General features: G+C 49.3%; 1 protein-coding gene across 3 annotated transcripts in view; it reads left to right on the forward strand.

The window, feature by feature from the left end:
• Nucleotides 1-21,554, forward strand: part of LOC138302123 (probetacellulin-like) — a 525,314-nt gene that overhangs the window by 283,857 nt on the left and 219,903 nt on the right. For all 3 annotated transcript variants that reach the window (XM_069242495.1, XM_069242497.1, XM_069242496.1), the window contains exon 4: nt 10,371-10,491. In XM_069242495.1, coding sequence (XP_069098596.1) covers nt 10,371-10,491 — 121 coding nt within the window. The remainder of the gene's footprint in view (nt 1-10,370; nt 10,492-21,554) is intronic.

Genomic DNA, 21,554 nt, shown 5'->3' on the forward strand with positions numbered 1-21,554 from the left:
GGTGCTCGATGCGCTCAGTGATGAGCATACTCTAATCTGACATTACCCATTAGAGAGACACAGTAGCGGCCACATGAAGGTAAGTGGGAATGGCTTGATTGGAGCACTAAACTTTGACGAAAACGGGCTCATGATTACACTGAGCAATTTGGTGACTGCTTGACTGTTAGTAGGTACGCAAAGCGGTTTTAAGTTCTGTGACAGTGATAATATTGGTTTAGTTAAGTAACGAATCAGTAGTGATGTGTACATTATGATTATCCACCCCGGCCTTGATTTTTGTAGCTATTTTTTTTGTAGCGATTTTGACATACACAGCTATGTTGTTGTGATTAATCTGATTACTGAGAAGCGCATAACTTTTTGGAAATATTTACTTTGGTTGATTCTGAGTTAATGAGATCGGTGAGTTAATGGCAGTCATCTTTCATGATAATTCAAAATAAATTATTTGACACTTCAGACAGATGGACTACAAATAAAGATGTACACTATGGGCGAACTATTTATGAACTAGAAACATAACAATCAGAGGAGCTTTACTTGGGAATGAATAATCATTGGAGATATGCAGGTTAGTGTATTTGAATCATTGGCACTGGTCACATGGGTGTTTTGTGTGGATAAAGGATTTGCACTGCTTGGCTAAGAGAAGACACATTATCATGACTTTCTGATGGATACAACTACCTGTGGATTCCTCACCGAATGAATTCTCCCATGGCGCCAGCATTCGACGGAAATCTTCTTCCTAGTCTCTGCACGTCGACGAGGACGTCACTCTAGCCCACGCGACGCCGTCTGACGTCATACAGGCAATAAGAGGTCCTCGACGACGTGCCGACGTCAGTTCCCTTTTTTCCGTGCATTCGAAACGGTTATCTTCGAGGGAGCAACTGTTACTTTTGTGGTTACAGTGTATTTTTGCTGCGTAGTTTTTCGCTGTGGTAATAATGTCGCAGAGAAAGTCTGGATTCAAGCCTTGTCGTGAGTGTGGAGGCAAGATGTCAGTGACGGATCCTCATTCCGACTGCCTTTGGTGTTTGAGCTCCGACCACGACGTCTCGACTTGTGATTCATGCCAGCACATGAATCCAAAGGCCCTCAAGGAACGTGAGGCGAAGCTGTTTATGGCGAAATCGAAAGAGAAGCATCACAAGAAGTCTTCTTCGCCAAGACATCGGCGTCATCGAGACTCCCGGCGCCGTAGAGAATCTCGGCGTCATTCGAGCAAGGAGACTCGTTCCAGGTCTTCGGATCGGCGCCGAAGGACATGGGAGATCAGTCCCACGGTTACGCCTCATCCTTCGACGCCGTTGCCCTCTCCGGCGTCTCCGACTTCACCTGGACAGGCGTCGGTGATTGAGGTATTGGAGCCTCAGGTGTTATCTCCGGCGTCGAGGCCCGCGTCGGGGTCGCATCCGAGACAGGCACCCCAGTATCCGGCTTTTCCCACCCCTGGAGCCGATAGTTCCGCATTCTTGAATGCAATGTATGCCATCTTCCAACAGATGGCTCCAGGGGGTGCTCCGGCTGGGCCTTTGGCCTTTTCATTGGGTGATCCTGCGCCTCTTCGGCCGGCACCCTTTATGCCCTTTCTCCCTTTTGGGAACGTGGGCTCGGCGCCGGTGTCGGCGCCGGTGGCCGCTCCGGTGGCTTCAGAGGGATTGGCCCCGGGGATTTCCATCCCGTCGACGTCGGGATTTCGGCCTGTGACTCCGGTGGGTCCATCTGCTTCGACTGCTCTTTCGTCGGCGCCGAAGTTACCTGTGGCGCCGGACGCGGCGTCGGTGGCTTCTGAAGATCGGCGCCGATCTTCGACTTCGGCGGAGGCATTGTCGACTCCGCGTATTGAGCAACGGCTTCATTCGAGGAGACGTGCTCTCCGTGTATTAGAAGAGCAGGAGTACCAACGAGCCCTGGAAGAAGGAGAGCTAGAGGACTCGGGTGATGGGCTGCGTGGTCTGGAGTCGGCCAGTGGGCTGGACACTTCCCCTGAGTGGGATCTTTCGTCCCCGGGAGAATATACTGAGGAGGCTGCTTCCTTTCACGCAGTGGTACGGAAGGCAGCTAGTTTTTTGGACCTGCCTTTGCCGGTGATGGAGGCAAAACAAAACCTTCTAACAGAGGTGCTACATCCGGCCTCAGCTGCGGCAGAGCCTCTTTTGCCATTTAATGACGCTCTGCTGGATCCGGTGTTAGAGGTGTGGAAGAGGCCGGCATCTTCCCCAGCAGTTCACAGGGCCGTGGCCAGGAGGTATCGGGCGGCTCCAACTGACCCTGGTTTTCTGTCTGGGCACCCTACGCCGGAGAGCTTGGTGGTGCAGGCCTCCTGTTCATCCAAGTCAGCGCCTGGTTCTTTCCTGACGGTGCCTGGGGACAGAGATTCAAAGAAACTGGAGGCGCAGTCCAAGAAGATTTTTTCGTCCTGTAGTCTGGCGTTGAAGGCCACCAACGCAACCTGTATCCTGGGGAGGTATATTCATGCTCTGATGGATGACATTTCCTCATCATTTACAGAGCTTCCCCAGGGTCTTTTGGACGTTGTTTCAAATGCCCAGGCTGCTGCGACCCAGATTATCCAGACTGGACTGGATACGACCGACTCGGTGGCGAGAGCAATGGGCACAACTGTGGTGGCAAGGAGGCAGGCCTGGCTCCGTAACTCGGGCTTTTCTGCGGATGTACAGTCCACATTGTTGGATCTCCCGTTTGATGGGGACAAACTGTTTGGAGCCAAGGCTGATTCGGCCTTGGAACGTTTTAAGGAGAGCAGGGCCACGGCTAAGTCGTTAGGGCTCCAAACTCCTTCTTCCACGGCCTCTTCCAGATTTTTCAGGAGGTTTCGTGGATTTGGGCGTGGCTCTTCCTCCTCTTCCTTTCGGGGAAGATATCAGCAACCTGCCTCTTCCCATCCCTATAGATCTTTTAGAGGGAGAGGTAGGGTCCGCACCAGAGGAGCATCTCAGCAGCACTCTGCCTCTTCCTCATCCTCTGGCGGGGTGCAGCAGGGGAAGCAGCCTTAGGCTTCCACCATTCCCCACTCACTCCTCTCCTGTAGGGGGAAGATTACAGCATTTTCTCGCCAAATGGAAGACTGTTACAACGGACACTTGGGTTCTCAGTATTGTGGGAAAAGGCTACACCCTTCCCTTTCGGGAGTTCCCGCCCCTCATCCCGCCCCGCCCTTCTTATTGTTCAGAAGAACACCTCCTGTTGCTAGAACAGGAGGTACAAGCCCTCCTTTCAAAGGGCGCGGTGGAGTTGGTCCCAGAGCAGGAAAGGGGTCGAGGATGTTACTCAAGGTATTTCCTGATTCCCAAGAAGGATGGTCGTTTGAGACCAATCCTGGACCTGAGGATCTTGAATTGGTTCCTCAAGCAGGAAAAGTTCAAGATGCTGACCCTAGCACAGGTGCTTTTGGCGTTGAACAAGGAAGACTGGATGGTGTCTGTCGACTTGCAGGATGCTTACTTTCATATCCCGATACTCAAGTCACACAGGAAGTATCTCCGGTTTGTGGTGGGATCGCAGCACTATCAGTTTGCGGTCCTTCCGTTTGGTCTTACTTCAGCACCTCGAGTCTTCACGAAGGTGATGTCGGTGGTTGCGGCAGAACTCAGAAGGAAGGGGATAGCAGTATTCCCTTACTTGGACGACTGGTTGATCAAAGCCAAGTCCCCGGAGCTTGTGTCGCATCATCTGCAGTCAACAACCCAGTTGTTGTTCGACCTGGGTTTTTCGGTGAAAGAGCCCAAATCTCACCTAGAGCCCTCTCAGCGCCTCCTGTTCATAGGGGCAGTACTGGATACAACATTGGGTCGGGCCTTTCCTCCGCCTCAGCGGATTCAAGATATTCAGGATTTGGTTCCAATGTTTCGAAATGGAGCGGTAGTTCCAGTCCTCAAGGTCCTTCGTCTGCTTGGTCTGTTTGCCTCCTGCATTCTGTTGGTCACGCATGCTCGCTGGCACATGAGGGCTCTTCAGTGGTGCCTCCGAAGGCAGTGGTCTCAACACAAAGGGGATCTAGAGAGTACTGTCAAGATCTCCAGAGATGCTGCTGTGGATTTGAAGTGGTGGATTGCAAGCAACAATCTTTCACAAGGAAAGCCGTTCGAGCAGTCGCCACCAGTGGCCACAGTCATAACGGATGCTTCCACTCTAGGGTGTGGAGCTCATCTGGGGGATCTGGAGATCAAAGGCCTTTGGTCTCCAGAGGAACAGATGTTTCACATCAATCTGTTAGAGTTGCGGGCTGTACGTCTGGCTCTCAAGGCCTTCCTCCCTTCCCTTCGTGGTCAGTCGGTACAGGTTCTAACGGACAATACTACCACGATGTGGTACATTAACAAGCAGGGAGGAGTAGGGTCGTACCTTCTCTGCAGAGAAGCTCTTCGACTATGGTCCTGGACAAAGGACCATCAGATTTGCTTGATAGCAAACCATCTGGCCGGAGTCTTAAACGTGCGTGCGGACAGTCTCAGTCGCCAATTCTCGGCAGACCACGAGTGGCGTCTCCATCCAGATCAAGTCCGTTTAATCTTCCAGAGGTGGGGGTTTCCTCGGGTAGATCTGTTTGCCACTCGAGAGAACGCGCATTGTCCGTTATTCTGCAGTCTCCAGTATCCGATGCAGGGAGCGTTGGGGGACGCGTTTCAAATAACCTGGTGCGGCCAGTTGCTTAACGCGTTTCCTCCCATACCCTTGATTCCTCGAGTATTGAGGAAGATTCGCCAGGACCGGGCTCCAGTCATCCTAATAGCTCCGGATTGGCCAAGGAGGGTATGGTACTCCGACCTTCTCCAACTCTCAATGTGCCCTCCGCTCCGTCTCCCTCTCAGGGCAGACCTCCTCTCGCAGTCGCAGGGGCAGGTTTTACACCCCAACCTCCAGAGTTTGCACCTACATGCCTGGAGATTGAACGGGGCAACCTGAGTTCCTTCTCTCTCCCGCCTGAGGTAGTGGATGTTATATTAGCGGCCAGGCGACACTCCACTAAATCTATCTACGCTAATAGATGGTCTAAATTTGTTGCGTGGTGTGGAGAGAGGCAGATTGATCCCTTACATGCTCATCTATCGGACATTTTGTCTTTTGCTCTGTCTCTAGCGCAGAAAGGTTGTGCAGTGGCTACCATTAAGGGTTATTTATCGGCCTTGTCAGCCTTCATATGTCTTCCAGACCAACCATCTTTATTTAAATCCCCTATTGTTATCAGATTCTTGAAAGGTCTTCTAAATAAATATCCTCCAAAACCATTCGTTATGCCGCAATGGGATTTGTCCTTGGTCCTGACTTTCCTTATGGGGTCCCCTTTTGAACCTATGCATTCTTGCCCCTTAAGGTATTTGTTTTTAAAAACAGTCTTCCTGATAGCTATAACATCAGCAAGGAGAGTGAGTGAGTTGCAGGCCTTATCAGTAAAACCTCCTTATACAACTTTTTATGGGGATAAGGTGGTGTTGAGGACCAAGGCTGCTTTCCTCCCGAAGGTTGTTTCACCTTTCCATTTGGCTCAGGCAATTACTTTGTCCACGTTCTATCCTCCGCCTCATCCTTCCAAAGAGGAAGAAAGACTGCACCGTCTGGACCCAAAGAGGGCGTTGAGCTTCTTTATTGATAGAACAAAGGATTTCAGGCTGGAGGATCAGCTGTTTATTGGATACGTGGGCAAGAGGAGAGGAAAGACAGTCCACAAGAGAACACTATCCAGGTGGGTTGTTCTTTGCATTAAAATCTGTTACTCTTTGGCAAAGAAGGATCCTCCTGAGGGCATTAGAGCTCATTCCACCAGAGCTAAGTCGGCCACTTCGGCCTTGGCCAGAGGTGTTCCTGTGGTCGACATCTGCAAGGCCGCAACTTGGTCGTCCCTTCACACTTTTGCAAAACATTACTGTTTGGATTCTGAGGTTAGAAGGGACGGCCATTTTGCACGGTCAGTGCTGCAGGATTTCTTGGTTTGACCATTTAGGCACCCACCGCCAGGCGTGGTACTGCTTTGGGACTCTATTCATTAGATGAGGAATCCACAGGTAGTTGTATCCATCAGAAGAACGAGTTACTTACCTTCGGTAACGACTTTTCTGGTGGATACATTAGCTACCTGTGGATTCCTCACGGTCCCACCCGCCTCCCCGTTGCCTTTCTGGTCTTACCAAGTAATCCTTGAGTGCGCTCCTCTTGGTCTTCGAGGGTGCAATAGATGTTGTATATAATATATTTATATATATGTATATATGTGTATATCTTTGTGTATATACTTGATGTGTATATATATTAAAAAAAAAAAAAAAGAGAGAGATATATATATATAAAAGATTTACAGCTATTCAGGCAAATGTTGTGTATTTTACAATGTTATGGGATGTTGCCTTGCTCTTTCATTGCATTGCCTGGTTGTTCTCATGCACGTAAAAAATGATTGGTACTGACGTCGGCACGTCGTCAAGGACCTCTTATTGCCTGTATGACGTCAGACGGCGTCGCGTGGGCTAGAGTGACGTCCTCGTCGACGTGCAGAGACTAGGAAGAAGATTTCCGTCGAATCCTGGCGCCATGGGAGAATTCATTAGGTGAGGAATCCACAGGTAGCTAATGTATCCACCAGAAAAGTCGTTACCGAAGGTAAGTAACTCGTTCATCAGCACTATTCACTATTGATTTATTGAGCTGTTGGGCCCATAATCACTTTAATGCATTTAGCTGTATACAACATTACTTTGAAACCAGCATGAATGGAATATTTTGTTTATCCAATTATGTTGTATTAATACCCACTCAACACCGCATGGTTAGTGATACCATCTACAGATTTTGTGGTTTACTTCATACTAGACAATTATTTGGTATACATTATCACAGCCCTGATGAAGTCTAATGGGAGATATCCCTGACGAGACAGGTGTTGGCTGGATTAAGGAACATCAAACTGTTACTTTGATGGAGTTTGAATGTGGAGCTAATAGGATCCGGATATGTACAAACAACTAATGGAATTTGTTGGACTTTGTCTGGACACATAGAAACATGGTTGATGCCAATTGAGCACATATTTGTATTGGAAAACCAGTGTAATAAACACATTATCAAGTGATGTAATATTGTTCATATACTGTGTAAAGTACTAAGTGTTGGTGACTAGTTGAATGAGTGCCTGGCTAACATTAAATGCATGCTTACCAGTGTTTTCTGCTGGTTTACAGGTTTTTTTTAGAGGTATTCACCCTGACCAGTGCACCTCTGAAGCTAGTAACATCCTGAAATGAGGGTAGGAGGCGCCAATATACTAATTGAATACTTCCCCATTCGTCTCAACTCTTTTCGCCATGGTATACTTTTGCAGTATTACATTTGCTTCTTGGGACTGCAAATCCCATAATGCACAGCCTGGTAGTCAGGAAAGCCTGGATTCTGCTTTACATTGTTTTCTAAGGGAGAAATCCAGTTGCTCCTTTTCACCGGATCCTCTCCTCCAGGAGTCGTGAGTGTCTGAAACTGCACACACCTGAGACCTCTCCTATGCAGCCCAGTCACGTGATCCCACCTGGGGTTTCTGCAGCTGGGAACTGCTTATAAGCAGCCATTTCCTCAAGATCCCTTGTTGTGCATTGGAGTTCGATTCCTTTGTGTTACAGACCCTTTATCGGGTGGAGTTCCAGTCTTGTTCCTGTTCTGTTCCAGTTTGAACCTGTTTCCTGTTTAGCTGCCCTGCTCCTGATTGTTCCAGCCAGAGTCTGCTCCCTTTCTCTTAGCCTTATACCTGTTTGTTTCTTCTAGAGCCTGCTCCCTGTTTCTCTGTCCTGTTTCTGCCTTATTTCAGCCTGAACCTGCTCTCAGTTTCCAAGTCCAGTTTTCTGCTTATTCCTACTCCCTGTATTCCAGCCCTGTCCTTGCTTGTTCCAGCCAGAGCCTGCTCTCTGTTTCCCAGTCCTGTCTCTTTGTTCCAGCCAGAAGTTTGCGCCCTGTTTTCCAGTCCTAGTCCTCCCTTTGCTTCAGCCTGAGCCTGTTCCCAGTTCCTCCCTCTGTCTCTTAGTTTGTCCCTTCTGTTTCTGTTTCCTCTTGGTATTTGTGTCTGGTAAGTGTTCTATTAGTCTTCACCAGTGTATAGGTGTCCTCCTTTGTACTGGGGTTGGCTCCTGGTTTCCAGGAGGCAATTCCAAACCAGTAGCCAATTCCAGCCCCCATTCTTGTCTAGTGTTATACATTGTCTTTCGTGCCTAACAGTGACAGTGTGCTATTGCTGTTTTTCCAGGACTCTCCACTGTGTTTCCAGCTGGACCCACAAGAGCTTGTCTTGTGTATGTAAGTGCTATCCTTGTTTGTTCTCTAGGGTCCAGAATCACTTCTGCTGCCTCCTTTTTATGGGGCTGGCAGGGTGACTATCTGTAACAGCAAACTGCACAGAGGCATTGACATTCCCTGTCACTGCGGGAGGTTCTGCACCCTACTCTTTGTACAACCCCAGTATGTTTGTCCATTGGTAATCTGTTTCCTATTTGTTTACAAAAGGGTTGCTCTGCTTTTTCTTTTCTGTTTCCTGTGCCTGTCCATAGCTGTCCTTTCCGTGTATACCTTTAGCTGCTCTTCTGCCCCAGTACATTACCTCTTTAGGATATTCGTGACCTCAAGGGGTGTCCCAACCAGAGTCCTGATCAGACCTGCCCAAATCCGTGACACCTTCAGCGCCCCGCAAACTGCTACTGCTAAAAACTTTCAGGTGTTGAACTCTTGGAGGAAGAGATGTTTGTCAGTGTGAACAGCTACTGAACACTTTGGAATATTGAGCCTTTACTTAAAACATTGTAAAGAAGGCTAAGGGGGTTCAACTAAAGCACTGGGAACTAAAGTGAAGTCTGTTCTTTCACCCAGTACTTCCCAAATGCTTTAGAACCATTGACCGCATTTGAGCATGACAAATGTTTGCGAACCACCTAGCTTTAATTGAAACGAGGAATGGACATGAGGTGGGCATTTTGCTTAATGTAACTAAAGCATCATGTGATAGCGCACTGCCATTTACAGATAGCACATTTTCCATTAAAATAGACACTGCATTTGCAGAGACAGTTTTTTGATAAAACTATATTGCACACAAATGATGCGAGGAAATCAGGTTTCAGTGAATATTTATCATTTGGGCATAACCAGGAAAGTGTCTTGATTTGTTTTGATCTCATTAAAATCTCTGTTACAATCACACTTCAAAATTACAAAAAACGTGCTTCATTTTTGCTTTCCGAACTGCTAAGTGTGTACAGTTCATCTAAAGGTATTTGCATTTGTTACAAAAAAGAAATCCTACAGCCTTTCCTTTCACAATCTGTACCCCAGAAGCAAGATTCACATAATTCACTTTTCTTTTCCTTTCTCTGACTGCAAAGCGAGAGTTTATAAATCCCAATGCTTATGTTAAAAACACAAGGAGTAATTTGTCTGCAGACATAGCCTGACATTTGACCTGCCTTCGAAGCACTGCAAATGTAACAATATAAATATACATTGTAAATGCATCTATATTTAATGCTTGGACTTTCAGGACCCACTAAAAGTTGGCTGGCGACCCAGCAGTGGGTTGGGACCCATAGTTTGGGAAACACTGCTCTACCTTAGTACTTGACTAGTGGACAGTGGTGCTGATGGAAGTGTGTAATCCGCTCTGGAATAGTGTTCTGGTCTCAAATCATTGTGTGTCTATGGTGAGTTGTTAAATTGTTGAGACAATGATTAAGTTCCAGCAATGAAGAAAATCACCAAGAGTGTCCACAAAAAAAAAAACTGTACAGCACTCAATGCACCAGCATTCTCATAAACCGGAGTACTGGTAACAGAGTATAGTTCTTAAACTGGTGGAGCTCAGATTAGTCAGAGAACGGTAATCACAATGGCTACACATTATGCAATTTAGTGGGTCGTTTGTGTCTGTTGCGACACCTGTCATAAATATGTCACACTTGCCTTTCAAGAGGTTATAAGGAGACTACATTCATTATACTAAATGATACATGTTGTTAGTTTGAGTTTTCAAAGACTTAATTGTGTCCATGATTTACATTTATCGGCTGTCTGTGTTTTGGCACTGTTATGAGGTGTGCATATGTTTTATTATGCATTAAAGTTTTAAACATTACCATAGGGATTCTATAATTTTTCAGGATATTGGAGTGTATTTAGACAATCTGCCCCATGGGATTTTTCCTTTGCTATTATTGTTGTCAAAGATATCATCGCTAAAATTATGGTACACTTCTAATCCAAATAGTCACCTAATCTAAAGAAGTTTTAATTTATGAAATAAAGCTACCCCTACCACCCAAATGCTCATAAACATTATCGATTTTGAATGGAAATCAACTATTATTTCTATTGAACAGTGACAAAGGCTCCAAATTCTTCGTTTGGCCAGATGTTTGCCAGTTGCCCAGATGTCTACAAACATTTTTGCATTTCCGGTACTTGTCGGTACATTGTATCAGAGGAGATCCCAGCGTGCATGTAAGTATGGCAGTGCAGTGCCTGTTTGTTTTTTTGTGGGGTGGTAATCTCTCTATGCCACACACAAGTATCTTCTTGCCTTTCTCATACCTGAAAAATAATCTTGTTGGTGCATTTATGTTGCTATGCTTTCCTTCTGACGATTTATAAACTCATGTCACCAGACTGAAGGAGGTGAAATAGAACTCTACGCAAGCACAGTCGTCTTCTGTAATGGCTTACATTCATGCATGAGAAAACATATTTTGACTTGGACTCTGCATAAGCGTTGTTTGAATATAGGAGTTATATTCGCATAGCAGTGCTTAATTTGTAAATAAAAACGTGTCGGCGCTCAGAGCTCTCCTCTGAAACACGCAGCTGCTGCAATTTAACCTGCGAGCACGGAATACTGAGGCAGCGTAATCCTGAAGCCATCTTCTCCTTCAGCTCACTCCTGCAGCGTTTTGTTCTCTCCCATTGTGACGCTTTTTCAGTTTTCTCTTCCTCCGTCTTTCCCAAATGTCTTTTGCTCACAGCAAATGCTTGAGGCAGAAGAATAAGCACCGGCCCTCAAAAATAGGTGCCGGTGCTCAGCACCGGAAACAACAAGCACAAATTAAGCACTATCTCATAGAGATGGGATCACAGGTGAGGGCTACTTAGTGCTGCAGCACAAATATTAGGTATCGTTACATCTATCAGAAATTAATATAGCTGAACATTTGCACCTCGTTAGTCAGATTTTTTAATGTAATGACCTTTTCAGTGACTTTGAAATAGTCACTTACCCATTGTGGCTAGAGCTGCTAAAACAAAAAAAGCAAGCCAACAATGTAAAATTATGGACTACATGAGGAGGACTTTCCCCATGTTGATCAATGTCTACATTCTTGTTCCTAGTTCTTCCATTAATGTAACTCCAGGATTGTCCTCCATTAAAGACCTGAGGGTCTGGCTTTAGATTCTCAACCATGCTCCTACTTGAGGGATTAATACCCTCTCTCTTTTTAGAGGGATTGTGGGCATCTAAGACATTCCAATAGATATCTCGTCTCATGCAACGCTGAGTTTTACTTGTGCTCCTTTGGTGGCTTAATCTTTATGGAGTGGACCAGTTCTCTCCTGTCTCTCTGTAGCATGCTAAGAGTTAGGAAGTGATAAGTACGTTTCTACCTTTAATCCAATGCATTGATCAGTCTCGCCACTGCCATAATGTAATGCCTCCAGTTGAGACCGTGGGTCCCTCACCTGTTGGTCCTGCTGAATGAGTTTTTATTTTTATTTTTATTTTTTAGTAATAGCTATGCCTAATTGCCCTTGCCAATTCTCTAGAAGGATCCACACCCCTTATGCTACCCAGGTCATTGCACTAGGCCTCAATTTGTTCCACCTTCTCCGGGACTCCCAGCAGTTTAAAAAAAACAATTTTTATTTATTCTGAAGTGACAATAAACAACATGGCCTAAGTCAACATATAACGCTAAAATTATAAAGAAAAAGGCCAGGAGAGAAACCAATACCAGCACACTTAGGCCCTCATTACAACCCTGGCGGTAAAACCCGCTTATTACATTGCAGAAGACCGCCAACATACCGTCGCAGCTGCGGAATTCCGCTACAGGTATTACGGCTCACAGCTCGGAATCCAACACAATACAGACATACACACAAGTCCGCCACACGAAAGGTCAGTGATAAACTAGCAATACCAAAACCCACACCGTCACACCAACAAGAATAAGCCCACAGTATCACGACCCACGAATCAAGGCAGCGGTCTTTCAACCGCGGTAATCCATTGGCGGTACACAACGCCACGCTCAAAAAACACACACATATAAAATACACAACCACATTGGACAATTCGAAATACACACACCTGATACACATAGACACACCACACCCACGCACCCAATCCAATATAAAGTACACCCCCACATCACCCACAAACCCTTACAACCAAAAATTTGAAAGAAGGCCAGAGAGAGAGATCAGCTAACGCAATACCAGCATCCACAGACACACAACACCATCACTTATACAGCATCCACGCAGCTCAAACAACACACACCAACACGTCCCCTCACACATCACAACAGACAGCACCTCACACATCACCCACACCACATCATGGCACCTCAGACACCCCAGGTTTTCTGAGGAGGAGCTCAGGGTCATGGTGGAGGAAATCATCCGGGTAGAGCCACAGCTATTCGGATCACAGGTGCAGCAGACATCCATTGCTAGGAAGACGGAGCTATGGCAGAGAATCGTTGACAGGGTCAACGAAGTGGGACAGCATCCAAGAACATAGGATGGCATCAGGAAGAGGTGGAATGACCTACGGGGGAAGGTACGTTCTGTGGTATCCAGACACCAGATTGCTGTACAGAGGACTGGCGGTGGACCCCCACCTCCTCCCTCACAACTAACCACATGGGAGGAGCAAGTCTTGGCGATCATGTATCCTGAGGGCCTCACAGGGGTAGCAGGAGGACTGACTCTGCTAAGTCAAATCTTAACTACCATATCCCCCCACCCCACCTGCATGCTATCACATACTCCCACCCTCACCCTCACACCCATCACCCCAACACCCCACAGATACCCCACTACAACAACACACACATCCCAAAATCAAGCCCTGCATGTAACACCAATGCATGGACACCCATCACCAAAGCATGTCCAGTAGAGAGACTCACTCATGCCCCAAAATCACCAATCACACAAGGGCCACGGCAATAATGCAAGCACAGGAGTAGAGGTTAACTCACCCATTACACAAGATGGCACACACAGATACTAAGAATATGCATTCACACCCCAACAGGACTCCTACCAAATGTCACCGGACAGGAGGTGCCAGACATACCCAGTCCCCCCACAGAAGAGGCCTACAGTGACGACAGCAGCTCTGCACACCTGGATCAAGATGACCAGCCCGGCCCATCAGGGACCTCGGGACAGTCGGTTCCCCTGACACAGTCACAAACCACCACTGAACCTTCCCCCTCAGGAAGCACCGCCACAGCACCCACCCAGCAGGCCCATCCCTCTGTCCCCAGGACACGTCATTTGGCAGTGTGTCCACCACTACAGGGAACCCAGGCAAACCCACTAACACAGGACGATCAGGGACCTGGGGGCAGTGGCAGTGGGCACACGGTTCAGGGGACAGAGGCGCAGGATAACAGGGAAGCTGGGAGGACTGCTGTGCAACAGGGGAGGACAGGCCCAGGGAACCCGCTCTCCACGAAGCACTCTCCAACATCATGGGAGCTTGCCACCATTCCCAGGAGACCATGGGCATGGTACTGGCCATGTTTCAGGAGACCAGCGGCTGCAGGAAAAACACTACCTGGGGAACACCCTGGTCACAATTGCAGGGGTGCTTGCAGACCTTGTCAACACCAGGAGGGACACAGTGGCACACCAACGGGCCCCTGACACTAGCCTGGACGATGAACAGCCCTCCACCTCCGCCGGCGTTAGTGGACAGGGGGCACCGCCACAGGAACACCAGGCCACCAGCACCCCACCCCCTGCAGAAGGAGAACCACCCCATAAACGGTCCCTGAGATCGAGGAACAAGACAGAGAACATTGCCAAGACCCCCGCCAGGAAATAAGACCCCCCTGAATGTCACCCTTCTGTCCCACTTTGACACCCTGTCCACCTTAAACTGCCATTGCTCCACTTCCAATGCCCCATTGAACAATGCACCTGTGAAAAAAATAGACTGGACTCTACCATGGACATTCCTCCACCATCACCCCAGCCCATTTTACAACCCCCTCCACTTATTTGCACAGAAATAAACACGCTTGAATCACAAAACAACCTGGAGTCAGTCTGTGCTTTCACAAATGTGTAATTGCAAAATCTCTGGAATATAGCAATGTCAATGTAATTGTTCACATACCAATGTTACACAGCTGCAGGCCACCAGTAAACATAACAGAGGGCACAAAGTGGGACTCAGATCTGTGAAATGGAAAGGCAAAGTAACAAGTCAGGGTCCATACACTGAGTGAAAATGACAGACCTATGCTAGCTTCAACAATAGTATGAGATGTGGAAAGCAGTTACATCTTCTTACCTGTGTCTCATTGGAAGTATTGCATGATGATGTTGTTTCGGTTGTCAACATCTTCTTCTTCTGCCTCCTCTTTTTCACTGTCCACAGGCTCCACAGCTGCCACAAGACCACCATCTGGCCCATCCTCCTGCAGAAAAGCACCTGCCGTCGCCAAGCCAGGTTGTGCAACATACAGCAGACCACGATGATCTGGCACACCTTCTTCAGTGAGTAGTATACGGAGCCACCTGTAAGATGGAGGCACAGGAATCTGGCCTTCAGGAGGCCGAAGGTGCGTTCTATAATCCTCCTAGTTCACCCATGTGCCTCATTGTAGCGTTCCTCTGCCCTTGTCCTGGGATTCCTCGCTGGGGTCAGTAGCCATGACAGGTTGGGGTAACCAGAGTCACCTGCAAATGTCGAGGGACAACTGTTAGACAGACACGAACCCTTAGGGACAACCCCATACCCAGACACCTATGTCAACTGTATTTGGACCTTGGGCTCACCTATTAGCCACACCCGGTGCCTCTGGAGTTGCCCCATCACATAAGGGATGCTGCTATTCCTCAAAATATAAGCGTCATGCACAGAGCCAGGATACTTGGCATTCACATGGGAGATTTAGTGGTCTGCCAAATACACCATCTGCACATTCATAGAATGGTAGCTTTTCCGGTTTCTGTACACCTGTTCATTCCTGCGGGGGGGAAACAAATGCCACATGTGTACCATCAATGGCACCAACGATGTTGGGGATATGTCCCAGGGCATAAAAGTCACCTTTCACTGTGGGCAAATCCTCCACCTGAGGGGAAAACGATGTAGCTGCGCATGTGTTCCAGCAGGGCAGATAACACTCTTGATAACACGTTAGAGAAAATTGGCTGGGACAACTGTTGTTTGAAAAGACCCACTGGCAAGGAATTGGAGTACAAACAGAACCTGCACTAGAGGGGGGATTCCTGTGGGATGGCGAATAGCTGACATCAGGTTTGGCTCCAACTGGGCACACAGTTCTAGGATTGTTGCACGTTCAAGTCTCTAGGTGATAATGATGTGTCTCTCTTCCATTGTCGACAGTTCCACCAGGGGTCTGTACACCAGAGGATGCCGCCATCTCATCACCTGCCCCAGCAGATGTGCCCTATGGAGGAGAACAGCGAGCAGAGGGTCACCCAACACTTAGGTGTCACATTGTGTTATTTGGTTCAAAGTTGCAAATTCGCAACGTGCCTTTATCTGTCCATATTCCAGGCCTAAATAGGTGTGACGCCGTTTTTTTCCATGCCATGTGGACCCCTGAAATGGCGGCTGCCTGACCTGTAAGGTGGGACAAGAGGAAATTAGGTAACTGCGCTGGCGTTGTACAGCATCTCGGTGGGCGGTCAAAGACCGCAGCACAATTAAGCATTGGTTGACATTCGGCCCTATGGGTCCCAGGAGCCAATGACGATGTACGCCTCCGGCGACGGTATGCACCGCCGCAGACGTGGCCGCCATGTTCTTATTGTTCCCTCACTTGACACCTGACCTTCTACAGGAGAGGACCTACACTGCAAGTGCTGCTGTGACCTATTTCTTGAAGCGACGATAGCTACAGTGTCTGGGGAAAGGGCCCCTGCCTTCTCTTCAGAGGAGTTGGAGAAACTGGTGGATGTGGTTTTCCCCCATTACACGCAACTGTACGGTCCTCCAGACAAACAGGTGAGTACACTGTGAGCATGGTGGATGGCACATGAGTGTATGGAGTGGCGTTGATGGAAGAGGGTGGGGAGGGGTATAGGCCAGCATGTCAGGATTGTGTGTGTATGTATTTATGGGCCAGAGTGGGAGGTGTTTGGCAATGCATGACATGTACTGGATAGAAACATCCATTTTTACTTCACTTTTCCCCTAGGTCAGCGCCCACCAGAAGAAAGGTATTTGGCGTGCCATCGCCAAGGACGTCCGGACCCTGGGGGTCTACCATAGATGGAGCACCCACTGCCGTAAAAGTTGGGAGGACCTGCGCCGCTGGAGCAAGAAGACGGCGGAGGCCCAGCTGGGGATGGCCTCCCAAAGTGGAAGGGGTGCCCGTCGCACCATGACCCCCCTGATGTACTGGCTCCTGGCGGTGGCCTATCCGGAGTTGGATGGGCGCTTGAGGGCATCACAGCAGCCACAAGGGGGTGAGTACACTCTCCTTAAGCTGACCCAGTGCGCGTTACGAGGTGTCTGGGTGGTCGAAGTGGGCTGTGGGTTCCCCTAGGCCAGGGCGAACTTGGTAGGCTAGGTCCCTTGTTAGGCAGGCTCTGTGGCACCCCAACCCCACTACTGGTAATAGCCATCTACACCTAGTCAGGCTCCTGTGACTTCCAGGTGTGCAGCAATTGGTCCTAGACCTCGTCCCCCAAGCCCATGTGAATTTTCTAGGAACTGTTAGTGCATGGCTTAGTGCATAGGGCTGCTCCCTGTGTGTTGTGTCCGCCAACGGTAGTGGTGTTGCATGCACTGAACTTATGTTTCTTCTGTTTTTCCCCCCTTTTTGTTTTGTATCCCTGTTCTTGCGTGCATTAGCATCATCTGGCGGAGGAGCATTGGCACCGGAGCAGGAGGGAGCTGCAACCCACATGGACCTGGAGGGTGAAGCAACTTAGTCTGAAGCCACGAATGGAATAGAGGGTGAGGGGAGCTAAACGACGGGGATAGGAGCATACACCAGCGACAGCGACTCCTCCTCTGATGGGAGCTCTCTTGCGGTAGCGGGCACCTCTGTGCCCACCGCTTCAACAGGTACAGCCACCATCACCCCTACCAGCACCGCCCTTCCAGCAGCACCTCAGCTTGTGTCATGTGCCCGCTCACCCATGAGGGTGGGCATCTCCTTCGCCCCAGGTACCTCAGCCCCTGCCCCAGTCAGCCCTGCTGCCCTCAGTGAGGAGCCTATTGACCTCCTGAGATCCCTCACTGTTGGGCAATCTACCATTTTGAATGCCATCCAGGGTGTTGAGAGGCATTTGCAACAAACAGATGCCTACCTGGAGGGCATTCATTCTGGGCAGGTGGCCCAACAGATAACATTTCAGGCTCTGGCCTCAGCACTGATGGCAGCCATTGTCCCTGTGTCCAGCCTCCCCCCTCCAACTTCCTCCACCCAGACCCAATCCCCTGTACCTCAGCCTATCCCAAGCACACCATCAGACCAGGATGCACACTCATCAACACACAAGTGTGGACATGGCAAACATAAGCACCACACATCCCACAAGCACTCACACTAGCACCATACCCATGCAGACACAGGGACATCCACTGCCTCCACATTGTCCCCCCTCCACGTCCTCCTCCTCCCTCCCTGTCTCGTCTCCACTCACACCTGCATGCACTACATTCTCAGCCACTACGTCCATCACCAGCGCGCCCATCACCACACACCGCTCACGTGCAATCACCACCCCCACTACCATTCAAACATCACCAGTGTCCTCCCCCAGTGTGTCTGTGAGCCCTCCTCCCAAAGTACACAAACGCAGGCACACACCCACCCAACAGCCATCCACCTCACAATAGCCTCTGGTCCATGCACCCCTTCGCTCAAATTCAGCAAACGTACACCTCCTACAACCACTACCTCTTCCTCCACTCCCAAACCCCCTCCATCTTCCCGTCCCAGTGTGTCTAAAAAACATTTCCGTAACGTTGACCTCTTTCCTTCACCCCCCCCCCCCGGCCTTCCCCTAGGGCCAGGTTTCCAGGTCCCAGCCCAGCACCTCAGCCACCAAATCCACAGGCACAGTGGTGCCAGCAACTGCTGGGTCATTTAGTGCGCCACCCATCAGCGCTGCCAGTGTGCCACGTAGTGAGGTCAAGGACATTCCGCCACCTGCCAAGGTGAAGAAGGCGCCCACATCCCGGAGGGAGAAGCCACATCTATCAGCCACCATGGGCTCATCCAAAACAAAAGGGGACAGTGGCAAGACACCTGCGGCACCATCAAAGGTGGGGAAGGGACACAAGCCGAAGAGCAGGTCAGGACAGGGCACGGTGGCTCCGACTGAGGGACTTAAGTCACCCCTTCTGTCAACCACTACACCAACCTGTACAGCGGCGAAGACTGCCACCAGCACTGCAACCTGCACCGCCCCCAGCACCGCCACCTGCACGTCTGCAGCCTCAGCAACAGTCCCCAGCATCTTCCCCAGCGGGCAGCCGTCCGAGGCTGCAGGAGACGTCCTGCTGTGTCCCTCAACAGGTGCTGACACATGCACCACCGCCAGCACCTCTGCCACAGACACTGCCACAAGCACCACTACCAGCCTCGCGACGTGCACGGACAGTGGCACCACCGCTGACATGGCTACCATCCCCAGTGGGCAGCCTTCCGAGGCTGGAGGAGACTTCTTGGCCCCTGCCCAGCTTCTATGAGGCATGACTCTCATCACTGTTTGTACCTGCAGGTGGAAGGGGAAGCCGCAGCAGGGTGGGGTATGTCTCTGCCTCCATGGCGTATCATGCTACCTGTTCCCTGAGCAATCTCGTGGCACACCCACCCATGTGGGGTAATGGGACCAGCCACACTGCATCTGGAGCACTCTGGGCACAAAGCCCCCTTCAGAACCAGTGGAGAAAGACATCCACTACCTCAGTCCTTTGCAGGATGAAGCACTCTGGGCACAAAGCCCCCTTCAGAACCAGTGGAGAATCACATCCACTACTTCAGTCCTTGGCAGGATGAAGCACTCTGGGCAAAAAGCCCCCTTCCAGAACCAGTGGAGAATCACATCCACTACCTCAGTCCTTGGCAGGATGAAGCACTCTGGGCACAAAGCCCCCTCCAGAACCAGTGGAGAATGGTATCCACTTGAGAGACTGTGGCTTTGCACTCCCCAGGATAAAGCAGTGGGCAAACCACCCATTGGAAAGAGTTGAGAGACTGTGGCCTTGCACTCCCCAGGATAAAGCAGTGGGCAAACGACCCACTGGAAAGACCTGTGAGACTGTGGCTTTGCACTCCCCAGGATACAGCAGTGGGCATGGAGCCCCCTCGTGCAGCAGTGGCGTCATGCGTTCATCCGGCTGAGGTGCCCCCCTCCCCTTCCCCCTGAGGTGCCTGTTTAATTTGGATCTGATGCCCCAGCAGTGTTCTCTCTGTTTCATGTCAGGTATCTTTTGTGGACTTCGTCCATGCATTTTGGGACCACTGGTCCATGGACAATGATTGGTACACTATCTGGGCTTGTGTAGTTGGTGTACATATTTGTATATACTGAATTTTGACTTTCACTATCTGATGTTCCATGATTACACTTGTTACAATCATTTCCTTTTGTCCTTGCGTTCTTCCAGATGGTGAGGGGGTGTATATGTAATGTTGCTGCATGTAGTTGTGTGTATGGTGTTGTGGGTGAGGGTGGGGGTGTTGTGTGTTGCATGTGTGTGTCACTCTCTTTTCTCTCCCCCCCCTCCTCTGTGTTGTAGGTGCAGTACTCATCGTGGTCGTCGACGGCGTCTGTCCTGCTCCTGATAGAGCAGGAGGAAGACCAGCATGGGCAGTACGTGTAACTCGGGCTCCATGGCGTCCTGGTTCCTCGTTGGGTGTCGAGAGGTGAGTGGTTTCCCTTCTGTGTACTGTTTCCCCTGCGCTTTTGATAGCGTTGGTTCCGCCCTGGAAAAGGTGGCGGATAGGCATGTTCGAATACAGCGGGCGGTACTTTGTCCTCTGCCTGTCTGTTGGCGGTTACCGCTGCAGTGTTTTTTTCTACCGCTGTGACGGTCGGAGTGTTAAAGTGGCTGTCTATGTTGGCGGTTTCTGCCATGATCGTGATTCCATTTTTTTTTCCCGCTGGCCTGTTAGCGGTATTACCGCCGCTTTAACATTGACGCCAGGGTTGTAATGACGGCCTTAGTCCCACTCAACCCCCCACCTAAATTCCATCAGTGAGACATAGAAAAAGTCACATTTTTAGATTGCTCACCCCACACCCACCCTACCTGTGCTCAGCCCACAAAAGTCCAGACTTCATCATGAACCACATGATACACCGAACAAACAAATTCCAATTCTATGCCCTGATAATCTGTCCATGCCTGCCATATCTTGGTGGTTTCAGGGGCAGCCTCTCACCTTATAAACCACCACATTCAAGCCCATACAATGTTCTAGTCCCCCCTCTTTAACATGGCCAGGGATGGGGGAGTCACAGCCTTCCACTCCTGTGCTATATCCCGTTTTGCTAAAGTCAGAACCAAGAATAAAAGTGATAGTCTACATCTGTCGCCACCCAAATCATGGGTGATAAGAGCGAGTTTGGGGTCTATCAGTATTGGCACTCCGAGCAGTTTTGAAACTGTCGCTCTAATCACATTCTTCAATACATTCAAAGAACGTTATGGAAAGAGTCAGTTGCTCCAGTGTCCTTCTCCTTCTATAAACTAACAAATAGGACAGGAGTTTGCCTTACTGCCTAAGCGCAATTTCCCTAGCAACGAAGGGGCCAATTGGAGGGACGTCTGAAGCCAAGAGTGACGTGGAAGCAGAATCCACATTCCGATTGGAATAGTCTGGTTGAAGGCTGTCAAGACAAAGGAAAGGAACATAGCCCCAACAAAATGTTTCTGATCATTGCAGAGTATACACCTTCCGCCAAGGTGAGGTGAGGCAAGAAAATGGATTTTAGGACGCTGGTGTGCTCTGTGTGGAAAAATAACTACTAAGTCAAAGGAGCACACAGGCATGTTCATGTGCTGGTCGGCCTAAGAATAGAGACTGAGGGTGGTGCATGCATTAAGAGTAGCTGCAGCCGACAGAGCAGACCTCTGCAAGGCATCATCAGTCCTCAACACCCACCTGCTGGTAAAACACATAGCTTCCAAGAGTACAGAACATTGATTCTGCCTGCCACACATCCCGTGTTCGTTAAGTAAAAACATTCTGCAACCTGAAATTAAAAAGATGACATCTGCACTGCGGTCGGTATTAATAAAAACATAAGAAAACTATAGAGGCAGCATCAGTGAG

The sequence above is a fragment of the Pleurodeles waltl genome, chromosome 6 (genome assembly GCF_031143425.1).
Source record: "Pleurodeles waltl isolate 20211129_DDA chromosome 6, aPleWal1.hap1.20221129, whole genome shotgun sequence".
Classification (NCBI taxonomy): Eukaryota; Metazoa; Chordata; class Amphibia; order Caudata; family Salamandridae; genus Pleurodeles; species Pleurodeles waltl.